We start from the raw sequence: 16,649 nt of genomic DNA, 5'->3' as shown, positions 1-16,649 counted from the left end.
AATTCCAAATTATAGAAAATCTCATATAGTCAGCTTCTAGAAGATAGATAAATCAGGGGAAAAAAAAGCTACTCTCCAAGTAAAATATCTTAACCCTTTTCCCTTGAAATTTGCAAGCATTAAAACTCTACTTAAGGGAACACATTTCACTACTTACTGTATAATAAAATGTATGTAAAAGAAAAAGCATGAATGTTTGAATAAATCCAGAACCTCAATAATGTGAAATATAAATCCAAGGACCACCACTGAGACACTGGAGATGATTTTAAAAAGATAAAATTATTTTTTCATTTGTATCCCGAATACTAAACATACACAGATTCCTTTTTATCTGAACAAGTTATAGTATTAGGTGCAACAACCAGATTAATCAAGTCTTTCTTGGGTACACTGATCAGATAACATCTTTTTATATGCTTTAAATCCCAAAAAAGATGAATATACGTACAGACACCTCTTCTCCTTCAAGAAGTTCTTCAACAACAATTGTTTCTCCAGCTGCTCCAAAAGCTTTATCCTAAATTATAGGTTGAACAAAAAACCAAAATAAAAACAAACAAACAAAAAACAACTTGGTAAATTATAAGCTTTTAGTATTTACTTGATTTTTGTCATTGCACCATTTGTATTACAAATCATACTATGTATTATATCATATGTGAGTTTTTCTTTTCCTTTCTGAAAGACTCAAAAGAATGTTTGAGTGTTTCCTATTTTTAACGTGACAAAGATGTGGAATGCACATTGCTACAGATGAACTGCACAACAAACACATTACCAATACTTACCTGAGGATTTGGTTTTCTATTTGGAACAGAGGAAAAGCAGTTGTTTTCATTATCACCATTTAATCTTCATCTTAATTATAACTGTATATGTTTGCCTATATACTATATTCTAAATGCCTACAAAAGCTTTCTCTAAGGGGGTAAAATCAAAACAACCCAGATGGATCACGAAAGAAAAACGTATATTCATTGCTCCATTTCTCTTAGAATTGGGACACGCGGGATAAAGACGATAGTCCTCATGGATGATTTGAGATATATATGTTCTATAGCCTGAGGATTTTCTACCTTTCAGTAGCAGAAAATAAAGGATGTTAGAACTTACTTCAACAGAATGAGTTATGATTTAATTATTAGTGTGGATCTGTAAGAACTATTCTATAAAAATGAATTATAATACATAGTATGATAAAAAATAACTTCGCTGTGTTTTCCTTCTCTTTGTTTGTGGAGGTGTGAGGTGTATTGGAAATTGAATCCAGGGCCTTGCTCATGGTAGATATCCACTATCACTGAGCCACGTTCCCAGCCCCAGAGTTTCCTTATTTTGAGGTACATATTGTAATCTTTTTTTTTTCCAACTTAAAAAAAAATATTTTTGTTGTAGATGGACACAATACCTTTATTTTATTTACTATTTATTTTTATGCGGGGCTTAGGATTAAACCCAGTGCGTGACACATCCTAGGCAAGGGTTCTATCACTGAGGCACGATCATAGCCCCAACATTTTATAACTTAAGAGTATTTATCTGGTATGAATAGAAAAGGAAACTTTCAGAAGAACCAATTTACCTGCATGATCTCCTGTACAGCTTTGCAGGCTTCCTCTTTGCTCTTTGCAACAATCACTCCTTTCCCAGCTGCAAGACCACTGGCCTTCACAACCAAAGCAGGGAAGTCCGCACTACAAAGCAGAGCAATCTTCAATATCCCATAAATGCTTATAACTCAACATTTAAAAATGTTTTAGGATTCTATAATAATATACTGTAGCATCAACTGAAAAGCAGAAAAAAAATCACTTATCATTCTAAAGTCATCTTGATATACTTCCTGCCAGGACTTTTTTCATAAGCATTCCTTTATAGCTGTGATCATAGACTATATCTATCTATCTATCTATCTATCTATTCTTTTTTTCACTTACAATGAGATCACACAGGCAAAATCTCTGGAGGAATAAGCAAATGCATAGAGTAGACATGAAATGATCTTTAAGACAGAAAGTAGTGAATCTCATTTAAGTAAAAGATGTGGCTGTATAAACCAACAAAATCATGGACACAGAAAATTTTTGGAAGCCAAGACAAGTAATCATGGAATGGGACTGGGTCTAGAAGAAGGGTTACCCAAAGTAAGTAACAAAACTGTTACTTACCCAAGGCATCTGCCTCCATTTTAGATTTCACTCAGTATTAGACCCGATTTACCTAACTACACTGACTACCTAACTTTAAATCTGGCTTCACTACTAGGAAATATTAATATTCAGTGTCTAAGAAACCCTGTAAGATGAAGAATGAATAAAGAATGAACTTGACCCAAATGAAAGGAAAACATATTGGGTAGTAGACAATGTCAACAAAAAGAGGGCAAAGATTTGCCTAATGACATTAACTCATTTTCAATGTTTTCTTTTTCTTCTTCTTCTTTTAATATTTATTTTTTAGGTGTAGATGGACACAACACAATGCCTTTATTTTTATGTGGTGCTGAGGATCCAACCCTGGTCCCGTCCATGCTAGGCAAGCACTCTACCGCTGAGCCACAATCCCAACTCAATCAATGTTTTCCATATATAAGAGAACAAAGAATGTTTAATTTTAAGATTAGGATGGAGCAGTGGTGGCAGACGACCAAGTGATGATTCTTCACTTTGGTTAATTATTTATGAAAAAAATCAAGAACATTTATGTTATAAGATACCTCTGTGCTTTTCAGTTGGTTGTGAAAAGAGTGCATGACTTAACAAAACTAAGCATATTTTCCCTCCCAGGAACTACTCAGTAATAATTATTAAAATTTCATCTTTCTATAATGTCACAGATTTTATAATCTTATTTTGGTGTTGGAAAAATTCGGTATTGGAAAAAGGTAACTTACCTAACATTTATTGAAAATATGTTCCTTCCTTCCTTCCTCCCCACGCCGTCTTCCTTCTTTGTGGTGTCAGGGATTGAACCCAAGGATTTGCACATGCTAGGCAAGTGTTATACCACTGAGCTACCTCTTCAGCTACAAATAATTTCTTTTATAATTATTTTATTATAAACTCATGATAGCCTAAGAACCAACCATTATATTTCAACATAAAAGTGATTTTATATGTAAATATCCTAATTCAACAACTCCCCTTCATAGGCAGCCTTCTACCTACCTCATAATGAAGCTACAGGCCTCTTCAGGTTTGGTGAAAGCTCTCCATTGTGCAGTTGGGATTCTGTGTCGGTCCATAAACTCTTTGGCAAATCTTTTGCTGGATTCTAACTGAGCTGCTTCTGCTGTGGGGCCAAAACATCGCACTCCTGCAGAGGTCAGGTCCCCAACAATTCCTATCAAAGCAGACAGTCAGTTAGGGGACCAAAGATCTCTCTTTTGAACTTTTAGACTGAATACGAATTAGGATTAGACCAAATAACTTTATACAAGGCAGGTAGATAACTGGTGGCAGAGGATAACTAAGTTTTTCATATTGTCTACTACTTATAAACAATAGGCCACTAAGAGGTGATTCAAATCCAGCAGAAAAACCAGGCATGTTAGCACGCGCCTATAGTCCCAGTCACTGGGAAGGCTGGGGTAGGAGGATCACTTAAGCCCATAAGTTTGAAACTGACCTGGTCAACACTTTAAGAGAAAAAGAAAAAGGAAAAAAAAAAAAGAGTAGGGCACAGTGGGGTGCATACCTGTAATCCTAGCACCCCAGCAATTCAGGAGGCTAAGGCATGAGGAAAGCAAGTTCGAAGCCAGCCTCAGGAGCTTAGCAAGTCCCTAGGCAACTTAATGAGATCCTGTCTCAAAATAAAAAATACGTAGGGCTAGGGATGTGGCTCAGTGGTATAGTACCTTTGGGTTCAATCCCCAGAACCGAAAAACAAAAACAAAACAGCAAAATTTGTTGTATTTGAATATATGGATTATTAAATAGACACCAGAATAGATCAACGATATATAAAATGTTTCTCATGATTACAAATTGGATCCCTACCTCATTATTGACATTTGGGAAAAGAAAAATCTAGAATCCATAAATTTCAAGACCAAAGTTCTTTTTCTACTATTAAAAGTCCTTATCTGTAACAGATACAACATCTCACCTCTAGAGGTCAGATTCTGGTTATTTGCCTTTTTAATAAATACAAATGAAACTTACCAGCAGCCAGAGGTGCCTCTGGTCCAACAACTACAAATTCAATTTTCTCATCTTTGCAGAATTGAGCAAGGGCAGTATGATCAGTGATCGAGATGTCTATGAAAAGAAAACACAAACACACATTTATGAAAACACTTTTTCAGTTAACTAAGTCCTGTACTTAGTAAACTACTTTTAACTAAACATTAAGTACTATATTTCAGGCTATTAAGTGTGGTTTTCTTCTTCTTTTTTGGTACCAGGGATTGAACTGAGGGCACTCAACAACTGAGCCACATCCCAGCCCTATTTTGTATTTTATTTAGAGACAGGGTCTCACTGAGTTGCTTAGCGCCTTGCCTCACTGTTGCTGAGACTGTCTTTGAACTCGCGATTCTTCTGTTTCAGCCTCCCTAGCTGCTAGGATTATAGGCCTCTGCCCCCCTTTTTCAAATATTTATTTTTTTTAGTTGTAGTTGGACACAATATACTTATTTTATTTATTTATCTTTATTTGGTACTGAGGATTGAATCCAGGGCCTTGCACATGCTAGGCGAGCGCTCCACCTCTGAGCCACAACCCCAGTTCCAGCTCCAGCCCTTTTTGACACAGGGTCTCACAGAATTGTTTAGGGCCTTGCTAAGTTGCTGAGGCTAGCTTTGAACTCATGATCTTTCTGCCTCAGCTTCTAGAGCCAGTGGGATGGGATTATAGGTGTGCGTCACCTTGCTCATCTCTTGGTTTTCTTTTATTGGTACAAATGACAGGTTCACCAAGAGAAATTCTATTTTCAGTGCATTTGGCAAGTAACATAGCTCAGTTGTCTGTTATCATTGGTATGATGAAAATACCAATAAGCTTTCCACATAGCTGTAAATCATGGTTATGTCATCAGTGTTGAATGTATAGTAAACAAACAACCAATCACAGAATGTACTCAGAAACTGGTCCTTAATGTCATTCATTCAAGAGTTACTGAGAACTCACTAAGTGTTAGATATTGCTATAGGCCCTGGCAGTATGATCAATGCCATCTTAAGTCCTTAGACTTAGGATGCTTTATAACTCACTGTGGAGTTCTACACAATACACACATACACAAACATGTACAAATTAAACAAATTTGATATGAGGTGAATTGTATGGCTGGTTGAGTCAGGTAGGGTCTCAGCAGAACTGTTTAAAGAACTTCATGACGATTGATGATTATAAGACTCTCTTCTGCAAGTTCAGAGGTCAGGTTCTCAATCTACAGAAACTATCTGAGTGTAGGAAGGATAGAATACACTGCACCTTGGGTTAGTATCTCCACATACAAGTAAATCAAGCAGGGTCAACCAAATCAATACAGGAGCGGTAGCAAGAGAACCCATCTAACCTCAGTTACTGCAAATGGCAGCAGTCTTATGACAACTTGGGAGATTTTGATGGGCTTGTCTCTATGAACTCAATTGCATATAGATAAAATATGCTGCTTCAATAAACAGAGTAAGATCCCAGAAAAGGAGATATTTTATTTTTGCCTTCTGAAAATTGTTAAAAAAGCTGCGCATAGTAGTGCATCCCTATAACCCTAGTGATCTGGGAGGCTAAGACAGGAGAATTTTGAGTTCAAGGACAGTCTCAGGAATTTAGGAGATCCTGTCTCAAAAATAAAAAGGGCTGGGGAGATGGCTCAGTGGTTAAGCATCCTTGGGTTCAATTCCCAGGTCAAAAAACAAAACAAACAACCAACAATAAAAAATTAAAAACAAAACAAAACAAAACAAACAAACAAAAACCATTGTTGGTATTAATTACATGCAAGTATCTTCTTAGTTTGTGGCTTGTTGTGTCTATATTCTTCTGGCCAAAAATATCATGTGTCACATAGAGTGCACATAATGCAAACTAAGACAGATAAGTTCCTTGTTCTCCTAGACTTTACATCTTACGGATTATATTCCAGTGGGGGCAGGGGAAAGGATGATAGAGATTGATAACAGAAATAGATACAGTAGGAGATGGGGATATAACTCCATTTTAGAGTGCTTGCCTTGCATGCACAAGGCCCTGGGTTCAATCACAGCACCACCAAAAAAACTGTAAAAATAAACAAACAGACAAACAAACACAATGGTTCATAACAGAAAACAAGACACACAGTGAACAAATGCTTTACTTAGAAACTTTAAGACCCTTTGAAGGGGTAACATTGAAGCTGACCCAAAGTGTTTAGAAGCCCATCATGTTAGGGGAGGAAATAAATTTCAAGATAGTTAGTTAGCTGTGTTTGAAAAACTGTCAGGACAGCATTGATGCAGTTTAGTGAAAAAAAGATACAAAAGACCAGGCTGGAACTGCAGGTGGAAACCAGATTGCAGAAAGGTTTTGTAAGGCAAGGTGAGGAATCTTGAGTCATATTCTAAGTACTATGAATAATTTAATACAGCATATGAGCTGATCATTTTTTAAGTTAGAACTGTTAAGACTGACCTTTGATAGTACTGTTCAACCTCTCATTTCCAAAAATACACATCAAAATGCCTTTAAACTACTTAGGAATTAGACTACAAATCTTGCATCTTCTAGAAGAAAACAGGGGGTCAACACTTCATCATAAAAGTGCTGGCACTGAGTTCCTTAACAAGACCACCAAAGCACAAGAAATACAACCAAGAATCAATAAGTGGGATGCCATCAAACTAAAAAGCTTCTGCAGAGCAAAGGAAATGATTAAGAGCATGGAGAGCGAGCCTACAGAATGAAAAAAATCTTGGCCAGCCACTACTCCAATATGAGATTAATACCCAGAATGTATAAAAACTTAAAAAAAAACACCAAAAAACCAAATAACCTAATCAATAAATGGGCAAAACAACTGAATAGAGACTTCTCAAAAGAAGAAACACAAATGGCCAAAAATGTCAGGCATGGTGGTACATGCCTGTAATCCCAGCTGCTTGCGAGACTGACACAAGAGGATTGCAAGTTCAAAGCCTGCCTCAGCAATTTAGTGAGAACCTGTCTCAAAATAAAAAATAAAAAGGGCTGGGGATGTGGCTCAGTGGATCATCCCTGGAACAGAAAAGCAAAAAATATATGAAAAAATGTTCAACATCTCTAGCAATCAGATAAATGCAAATCAAAACTATACTAAGATTTCATCTTACTCCAGCCAGAATGGCAATGATCAAGAATACAAACAATACTACATGCTGTACATTGTTGGTAGGACTACAATCACTTTGGAAAACAGTATGGAGATTCCTCAAAAACTAGAGATGGAACCATTAGAGGACCCAGCTATCCCACGCCCTGGTATTTCCCCCATAGTTCTAAAACAGGCATGTTATTGCAATACACCACCTCAATGTATATAGCAGTACAATTCATGGTAGCTAAATTATGGAATCAATCAAGATGCCTGTCAATAGATGAATGGATTAACAAAATGTTGTATACATATATACAACAGAGTTCTATTCAGCCATAAAGAAGAATGAAATTATGGTATTTTTTCAGTAAATGGATGAAAATGGAGAAAATCATGCTAAATGAAATAAGCCAAACTCAGAAACTCAAAGGTCAAAAGTTTTCTCTCATCCGTGGAAGCTGGAGTAAACTAAAGGAACAGGGAAAGGAAGAACAGGATAACACAAAGGGAAGATCAGTAATGTAGAAGGAGATCGAGTAGCAGAGTGGAGGGATGGGAAAGGAGAGGCAATGCAGAGTGAATTCTTAAAAAGAAAAAAATATCACATCAAGTGCATATGTAAATATATCACAGGGAATTTCATTTTTATGCATAAATAAAAAGGAATCAATCAACTACAAAAATAAATAGGTGAAAGGAAGTCTAGTAGAGTAGAGGAGGAAGAACGGGGAGGGAGGGAGGACAGGAAGGAAAACGGGGAGGGGATCATGAACTAAAACTGAATCTCATGCATGTATGAGTTTGCATGGAGGAGCCCAACTACTATGTATAACTATAAAGCTCTTAAAAAAATAAAAGACTTTAAATTATATTTGTCATTTGCTACCTTTTCAATGGATATATTTCTTAAGATTTAAAATAATGAAATGCCATATTCTTTTTTTATTAGATCTTTTGGGAAAATACCAAGGAGTGGGATAGCTGGGTCATGAAATGCCATATTCTGAACAAAAGGCTACCTTACATTTATAATATATGTCAGGTATTCAAATTACCACATAAATTTTAAAGTTAAGAAAAGCATTCAAACTTGAATAGCAATCTACCATTAGTATTATAAAGGACAGAGGTGGTTGACAATTTATCATTAACAGATAGTAATTATTATTTCCCATTTTTGTAACACAATTACCAGTATTTGAAATCTTTTCAGAGCAGGCAGTGCCTGCATTTCCTGGGGCAATAAGCACTTGTTTGACATGATGAGACTGTGCAAGCTTCCAGGCCAGCGCATGTTCCCTTCCGCCACTGCCAATGACAAGTACTCGAGCTGCCATCGCTGTCTGTAAAGCAGGAATTCAAAGGAAAATGAACCTCTGAAGCAAGAAAATCATAGTTACATATGATTTTATGCATTTTAGAATGCATATGCTTTACATACCACAAATATTATTTAATCGTTATCTAAATGAGTCAAGTAAATAATTTGTACTCAAATGATATTTTCACCTACTAATTCATTTTTTAAAAAAATTGTCATTAATAATTTGAGAAAAATGACCGTAGTCATAGGGTAAGGGGGGATTCTAAAAATAAGGAAGACCGGCTTAGAGACCTAGATTAAGTCATGGTGATGTGGCTTCTGTTATGGTTTAGGTGTTCCCCAAAGGTTTCAAGTATTGAAATTTAATCCCCATTGTGAGCTATTAGCAAAGTGGAAATGTAATCCAACTATGGTTACAGGCGGAGTTTTTGGAAGGTGATTAAGTTTAGAAAAGATCATTGGGGTGGAGACCCCACCCTAACGACCTTTTCTAAACCTAGGTGGTTTTATAAGAGGGCCAGACTGGAGATACACACATATATTTATGTGTATCAGTTTGGCTATTGCCACACTGATGCTCTGTGCCACTTAAGGACTTTACCAACAAGAAGCTGATCATCAGATGGGGCCCTTTGACCTTGCACTTCCAGAACTGTGAGCTAATAAAACTCTTTTCTTCATAACTTATTCAGTCTGTAATATTATATGCAACAGAAAATAGTAATATAGTTCCTTATCTGAGAAACAATATACTACAATCTCTCTTCTCTAGCTTCATTTTAGGACAAAGCCTTAATAAGAAAAAATGATTGTTTGATTGACTAAGAGACTGGAGTCTTACTATGTTGCCTAGGCAGCCCCGTACTTTTAGGCTCAAGTGATCCTCCTGCACCAGCCTTCCAAGTAACTGGGACTACAGGCATCCACGCTGACACTTAAATTTAGACCCCAAATTTAAAATCTGTTTCTAAACGTTGAGACTGTATAGACAACTTTATGATAAAGTTATCACAAATTGAAAGAAATATTAAAGACTGGGGTCAGCAAATTTCATCTGTAAAGGACCAGATAGTAAATATTTGAGGGGTATGTGCTGTGTCCAAACTACCAACTATCTATGGTGACAAGAGAGGAGATATAGACAATACACTGAAAGGTGAACATGCCAATATCCAGAAAAACTTAACTTTATAAAACAGGCAGGTATTATTTGCCTACGAGGGCTCTAGGCAGTAGGAAACCACCTGAAAGTTTGTAACAAAATAAATAAAACAATAAAATTTTTATGTACAAACAATATAATTTTTATCACATGTGATAAAAACATTATCCACCATCCCCAAACCATTCTTATTTGGTGGGCTGAAAAATAGCCAGCAGAAAAACAGGTAGGAGTTAGGTGCAGTGGCGCACACCTGTAATCCCAGTGACTTGGGAGGCTGAGGCAAGAGGATCACTAAGTTCTAGGCAGCCTTACCAAGTTAGGCCCTAAGCAACATAGGTAAACCAGGTCAAAAAAGAGCTGGGGATGTAGGTCAGTGGCAAAGTACGCCTGGGTTCAACTGCCAATACAGGAAAAAAAAAAAAATGCAAAAAAGCAAGCAAGCAGGCAGCAGAGGGGTTTGGCAGGAGGGAGTTGTAGTTTGCTGACTTCTGATTTAGGAAGTTTGTGTGCTATGTTTGAAATCTGGTAGAGAAGGCAAAAATCAATTTAAACACCTCTTAGTTTTGGTATTTGTGTGACCTTGGTTGTGTAAAGATTAATTGAAATGACATTTATAAAATATTAATACTACTTATAGAACTTAGGGGTTGTAAATGCAAACTTGTTACAATTACTTCTTTCACCCACATTCATATTTTGGAATAGAAACAATTTATCAAATCATTACACTAGGAGGAAAAAAAAGTGGCTGGGGGTATGGCTTAGTAGTACAGTATTCAGCAGAAGCCCTGGGTTCAATTCCCAGAACAAAAAAACAAAGGAAAAAACTTCACAAAAGAATAAATAATTTGCCACATTAATTTACTAATTTTCAAAAGACATCTAACTATGTAGAAGGCATGATGGTACCAGGATAAAGAAACTGAAATTGATAACTTCCTGTAAGATGCTAAAACTACATACATAAAGGAAAATTTAAGCCTTTAATATTAAAAAGCTATTTTTTTAAAGCACTTACCTCATGCCAGGTGCCATTCTAAACTTTTCAAGAATTACCTCACTTGATCTGCATAAGATGAGGTAGATACTACTATTATTGCTACTTTACTGAAAAAGATGGAAGCCCAGTTAGATTATATAAATTGCTGGAGGTTACACAGCTAAGATGGTGCAGATTCTGGATTCCAAATGAAGCCATTTTCTTTAGATACTTTTCAGACAACAATTGACATGATTAGCATTATAAACTTATGGGGAAAACCCCTGCTAAATTAGTCTCAGAAGGAAAAGCTATTTTAATTCAACCAAATATAGACATTTTATGTGTTATGTGCATTGAAATATCTGAAAGAAACATATCTTTAAATCTACAGAAAATATCACATATTTGTTTGAATAAAACTGGCAGTTTAAGAAAAATTTCCTGCTTACTTTACATACAGAATCTATGAAACAGCAGTGCTAGCCAGCCTGAAAGGTACATCAGGATTAGGCAAGAAGCTTGGGCTCCAGAAGTCGCTTTTCCTCACTCTTTACTAGCTGGGAAACCTTGAGGGACTTAACCTTGGGCCTCAGTGATTAGAATGGGTAACCTACAACGAGAACAGCAGAGAGCCAGAGAAGGCCACTTCAAAGAATTTGGGGAATAACGTACAAACACAAGTGGATCAAATCAGCTAGTGACAACGGACGCACAACGAGACAAGTGATGAGTATATCAATTTTGGGTTATGGCCTGAAAAAAGCATAAAGACACAAACAGGCCTGGCCCTATTCGCAAGGAAAGTGATAGCTCACGTGTAAACCTCCATTAACAATGCAAAGCACATGGCCAAGTCCCCAGCCACCGTATTTCAAAACAAGACGAAAATTTCTACAGCCAAGCGTGTTTCTACAATTCCACTCAGTTCCTGAAAGTAAATGCCCAGCCAAAGCATAAACGTGGTCTAAAAGCCGAGGGAGCTTACGCACCTATATCCACGGCCAAGCCGCTCGCACTCGCTGCTCGCCGGAAGTGGCCCCGGGCTCCCCGCGCCCGCCCCTCACCCGCCTCCCTCCCCATTGGTCGCCTGGCCTGGGTCCCTGGTCCAGGCAATCAGTGGGGCTCCTTCCCGCTCGGGCGCGGCTTGAGCCTGCTTGGGACCACAGCCTGACCAAAGCATGTTTACAGTGGGTCACTGTAGTGGGGGTTGCCACGTAACTTCTCCATTCCTCCCCGGGAGCCTCCTGAGCTCTGTGGGAGCGCCCAGACGCCGAAGCCACGTTTGGCTCCTTGTGGGCAGTTCGCGAAAGTCAGAGCTGACCAGCTACTGCGGGGACAGTCTCATGACCTGCTCGGCTCCTAGGAGCCCAGAATGCACTAGGCTTTTGAGCGCAGGACCTCTAGCCTGTTGCTAAAAAAATTATCCGAATATCGGAGGCGGGGAGAGAGCCGGGATAGAAACGTTAATCGTGTTCACAGCACAGGAGGAACCCGGGCTCTAGTTCCTTCCCGTTTGCATCTCCCTGACTAAACTCAAGTCGGCGCCACTAGCAAACACTAGGAGCTCTAGTACAAGCACCATGTTGCGTTTTTTTTTTTTTTTTTTGGCCCTCGTTCCTCATGGAATTTCATCTCAGACATTCAGACGCGACAGCAAATCTCCTAAAGCCCCTCAAAACTGTTGGGGGGCCGACAACAGAAGCTGACAGGGATCTCTAGAGAGACTTCTGTAATGGCGCCTGCGTCAGATACTAATATGGCGGACTTAGTCGTGCGCGGCGCAAACGTCAGCAGCTCTCCCCCAGCCGCTCGGAAACAGAGGAGGAGAGCGGGATCGTGCCCACTGATTGGTCCGTTGGCGGAGCGTGCCGGTCTGGGCGCTCCCACACGAACCAATCAGGAAGGCGAGAGAAGGAATTGGCCGCTGCGCCTCCTCCCGAGGCATGCTGGGAGCCTGGAGGACTAGCGAGGAGGAGTTGAGAGAACGGAGCGGACGCCATGGCGGCCGACATCGAGCAGGTTTTTAGGTCTTTCGTGGTCAGTAAATTCCGGGAAATCCAACAGGAACTTTCCAGGTAAATACCTCCCTGACTTTTCTGCTCCCAAAGGGCTGCTAGGCCCCCCGCCTTAGGCTTCCATGGTACCTTTCTTCAGAGACGCCGTCGTTCCTCGGCTCAGGCCCCGCTACGGCCCCGCCTGGGCCTGGGATCCATTTTCCGGGCCCTCCCCCCCAACCCTCCATCCGCTCGTTCCCTTTTCCCCGAGAAACTTCGCCTTTTTGGTGGTAATTTCAGACTCCTCCTTTTTTTACAGAGTTTAGACGCTCACCCTTCTCTGCCGCTTGCTCGCCCCTTACCCTTAGCGACTGGTAGGCCTACTTGTCCACCAGGGACGGGCCTAGTCCTTCCTCAGCCCCTCCTCCGCCGCCGCCTCTCCCCTCCCCCTCTCCGCCTCCGCGGATTTCGCCGGCCGGTGTCTGTGACCGGAAAGGGTCTCTAACGGCCGTTTCTTGGGTAATCTTAAATCCGCTCTATTATTGCCGGCTTCACACCGTTTGGGGGCCGGGAGCCATTAATTCTGCTTTTCGGGCCCAGTATTCTGTGTTTTCCACCAGGCAGCATTCTAACAGATTAGAGATTTAAGTGAAAATACCGCAAATTGATATTGGCCAACTTGTGAAATATTCGAGAAGAGGATGGACTGGGTCTTGGAAATACCGATGATTACTAGATTTTGACAATTGGAAAGTGGATTTTGTGTCTAGACCAATTTTTTTTTTCTTGCTACCCCTGCCTTAGTTGACATATTGATCAGCACGCTAGTTTTACTATTTCTGATAGACTTTACATAGGTCACTTTGGTTTCACGAAATTTAAAGATGGAGAGATCTCCAGAGTAGTTGTTTACCGAGAAAGGAAAATAGTGTGGCTCTTGCTGTTAAGTGGTTGTCTTTTAGTATTTTTTGTTTTGTATGAAATACTCAAAAGGAGGTTGGAAAGAGATCTTGAAAAGTAATTTACTTGTTCTGAGTTACACTGTTTTTGCTAATTGTATTTTAAAAGTTTAGAGCAAGAACAATATGTGAATTTGAAAATAGTCGGAAACGCAATTTAATTAGGTATCTAAATGAACATTATTGGAGGTAATGATGTATTACTGCAACACCTTTTTGCAGAATGTGTTGTTTTTTAAGTGGGAAATATATCTCTCGTTAACTTGCTTTTGAACGTTTTGTGATATTGGTAGTGCTTTTTAGGATGAGAAGAGACTTGAGCTAAGGGAAAATAATTGTCTTGGAAACTTTTAAATAGTTGTATGACATCAGTAATTGTGTTTGCTTTGTTTTAAAGCTTTTAAAAGTAAGTCTTTCTGTTAGAAAAATGAGCATTTCTTTTGCTGTAAAAAAAATCTAGAAACTATAAAAGGAGAAAAAAACCAAACACTGCTCTTATTGATGTTATATCCTTTAGTTTTTGCTTGTGTATACAGATTAACATGCGTTTTGTTAATGTAATTGTTCTATTTTATTTTTCAACCTGATAGTGCCAAGTAGTTTGTCCATAACAGACTCAAAATTTGGGTTACTCTTCATGGCTGCATAGAATTACTTTGAAGGAATATATTGAAGGATATTTAAGTGGTTTGAAATTCTCATTGCTTTTCAGTAGTTGCAATTAATATCCTGGCAGCTTTTAAGGTGTTTAAGATTGCTTTCTGAGCAGACTTTTTAAAATCGTAGTTTTCTGACTTTTAAATATATGGTAATTATGTATGTATAAGTGCTCAGGAAAAGTGTAAAATAGTGCTTCATAAAGGCAATCTGAAAGGAATATTAGATAAAGCAGATTATCACTAGGGAAATATTCAGCTCTTTAACACAAATTAATGTATTATTGGTGTAAAGACAAGATTTTTAAAAAAATTTTTTTAGTTGTAGATGAACACACAGTATCTTTATTTTTATGTGGTGCTGAGGTTCGAACCCAGTGCCTCACACATGCAAGGCAAGTGATTTACCACTGAACTACAGCCCCAACCCAAAGACAGGTTTTTTATTAACCATTTCAGTGAACTGTTTTTTCTGTTTTCCCCATCTACTTTTACATGCATCTGGGTCATAAAGTGATGTTTAGATAGTTCGAGTAAGTGATCCATTTATAGAAGTGTTCGAGAGTATGGGCTCTGGTTTTGAATACTTGCTTCACTTTTTAATAGCTATATGATCTTCAGTTTAGTTTCTTGTCTTCTCTCTGCCCCATTTCCCTCATTTATAAAATCAGAGTAATAGTGGTGATTTGAGTTTTAGTAGGACTAAATGAGTTGAAAATGTAGAACATGACATGACACTACTTAGTACTCAACAAATGTTTAGTATTATTACATGGTTCATTATATTCGAAAATCAAATGTTCCTTAACATTTAGTTAATTACTGAATTTATTTTGACTAGACTTTTATGTGTTTTCAGTTAGCTAAAATTAATGTAAAATTAATATTGAAATTATTAGATTTCAAAATTTTGCACATTTACACAAAAACAAAAATGATTACAAGGTGAAATGTTTTATCTATACTTAAGTTCTTCTGACTCTTTGAGTTGAAAGTATGTTAAGCCATCTATCATTTTGTTAGTATAAATGAGTTACCACTTGTTTAATGTGAATTTTTTTGAACATCAGAAATTTTTTAATACCAGGATTTTTGATAATTAGGTATAAATTATATAAATATTTTTCTCTATAAATTTTATGGCATTTCAGTAACAGCCTTAAATCTGAACAGAGGCTACAAATTACTTTTTTTACTCAATGTTTCAGTGGCTAACTTCTGTGTTCCTTGATACTGTTTATTGTAATTGTGACCTGTGCACAGGTGTGGTTTTATTGTGGCGATAGTTTCTACCATAATGTTAGATCATCTTATTTAAGCTCTTACTAATATTTCTCCCTGGAGAGAAGTATATAGGTAACCCAAAACCTCAAGTTATATTTCTGGAATTATTTCATTTAAAAAAGGTTTTGCTTAGAAATATGATTTTGTATATATATTTTCTTAACTTTCAGTGCTGAACACTTTGTGTAAAAATGAAAATATCCCAGCTATGAGTATATCGTATTAAGGATGCCTAGTAGCAAATATCTGAAATAGGAAAAGGGTGAAAGGTGTGGATAATATAATATAGAGATCATATTAATTGGAACATCAATATTAACTTATTGATTTATCATGTGGTGTGATAAAATGTTAATGAATTTTGAAAAACTTTTCTTGTCAAGTGGAAGGAGTGAAGGCCAGCTGAATGGTGAAACAAATACACCTATTGAAGGAAACCAGGCAGGTGATGCAGGTGCCTCTGCCAGGAGCCTACCAAATGAAGAAATAGTGCAGAAGATAGAGGAAGTGCTTTCTGGGGTCTTAGATACAGAACTACGATATAAGCCAGGTAAGACGGAGATAAATGTCTCAAAATTTTGGTTTTTAAGTTTTTTTAATTTTTTATTTGAAGGTTAAGTATTATTTTAAAGTTTTTATTGAATCAATTTACTGAAGACTTTCTTGGTAAAATTCTCCTTTGAGAACAAAATTAACTGAAACATGAACATTGATGCATTTCTTTGCTTTCCTGGTAGAATATAATTTTTTCTCTCTTTGATTCAATTTTATAGTGTCTTAGTGCCAGGATTTTTGAATGTGGATTTTCATTGAACAGTTGTCTATAAACATCAGATTTGGATGGTGTAGTATCCTGGGTCAAATATGTTTTTTTTTTTTAAAGATATAACCCTAGGAGTTTTTATTTTAAAGTCTAGGCTTAGAGATGTCTCATTTGTATACACTCACACCATTTAAAAATACAATGAGAGGGAGTCATTGTATGAATATTTAGATTTTTAAG

At 37.6% G+C, this 16,649-nt stretch overlaps 2 protein-coding genes across 9 annotated transcripts in view; one reads left to right on the top strand and one right to left on the bottom strand.

The window, feature by feature from the left end:
- Window positions 1–13,141, bottom strand: part of Gart (phosphoribosylglycinamide formyltransferase, phosphoribosylglycinamide synthetase, phosphoribosylaminoimidazole synthetase) — a 32,227-nt gene extending 19,086 nt beyond the window's left edge. Inside the window, exons 1-6 of one of the 3 annotated variants that reach the window (XM_071615081.1) lie at window positions 13,082–13,141; window positions 8,475–8,625; window positions 4,167–4,262; window positions 3,171–3,345; window positions 1,586–1,697; window positions 452–520 (exon numbers count right to left, since the gene is read on the bottom strand). In XM_071615081.1, coding sequence (XP_071471182.1) covers window positions 452–520; window positions 1,586–1,697; window positions 3,171–3,345; window positions 4,167–4,262; window positions 8,475–8,619 — 597 coding nt within the window. In that variant the 5' untranslated portion in view covers window positions 8,620–8,625; window positions 13,082–13,141. Of the gene's footprint in view, window positions 1–451; window positions 521–1,585; window positions 1,698–3,170; window positions 3,346–4,166; window positions 4,263–8,474; window positions 8,626–11,742; window positions 11,797–12,897; window positions 12,923–13,081 lie in introns of those variants that run through there. The other 2 variants (XM_071615082.1, XM_027929359.2) reach the window with 2 other exon arrangements.
- Son (SON DNA and RNA binding protein) overlaps window positions 1–16,649 on the top strand; it is an 83,024-nt gene that overhangs the window by 38,521 nt on the left and 27,854 nt on the right. For 3 of the 6 annotated variants that reach the window (XM_071615078.1, XM_071615079.1, XM_071615080.1), the window contains exons 1-2: window positions 12,692–12,828; window positions 16,030–16,196. In XM_071615078.1, the coding sequence (XP_071471179.1) occupies window positions 12,752–12,828; window positions 16,030–16,196 (244 nt within the window). In that variant the 5' untranslated portion in view covers window positions 12,692–12,751. Of the gene's footprint in view, window positions 1–12,691; window positions 12,829–16,029; window positions 16,197–16,649 lie in introns of those variants that run through there. The other 3 variants (XM_027929358.2, XM_071615077.1, XM_071615076.1) reach the window with 2 other exon arrangements.

The sequence above is a fragment of the Marmota flaviventris genome, chromosome 8 (genome assembly GCF_047511675.1).
Source record: "Marmota flaviventris isolate mMarFla1 chromosome 8, mMarFla1.hap1, whole genome shotgun sequence".
Taxonomy (NCBI): Eukaryota; Metazoa; Chordata; class Mammalia; order Rodentia; family Sciuridae; genus Marmota; species Marmota flaviventris.
Note: the sequence above shows the minus strand (reverse complement) of the source record. Positions and strands in the feature narration are given on the sequence as shown.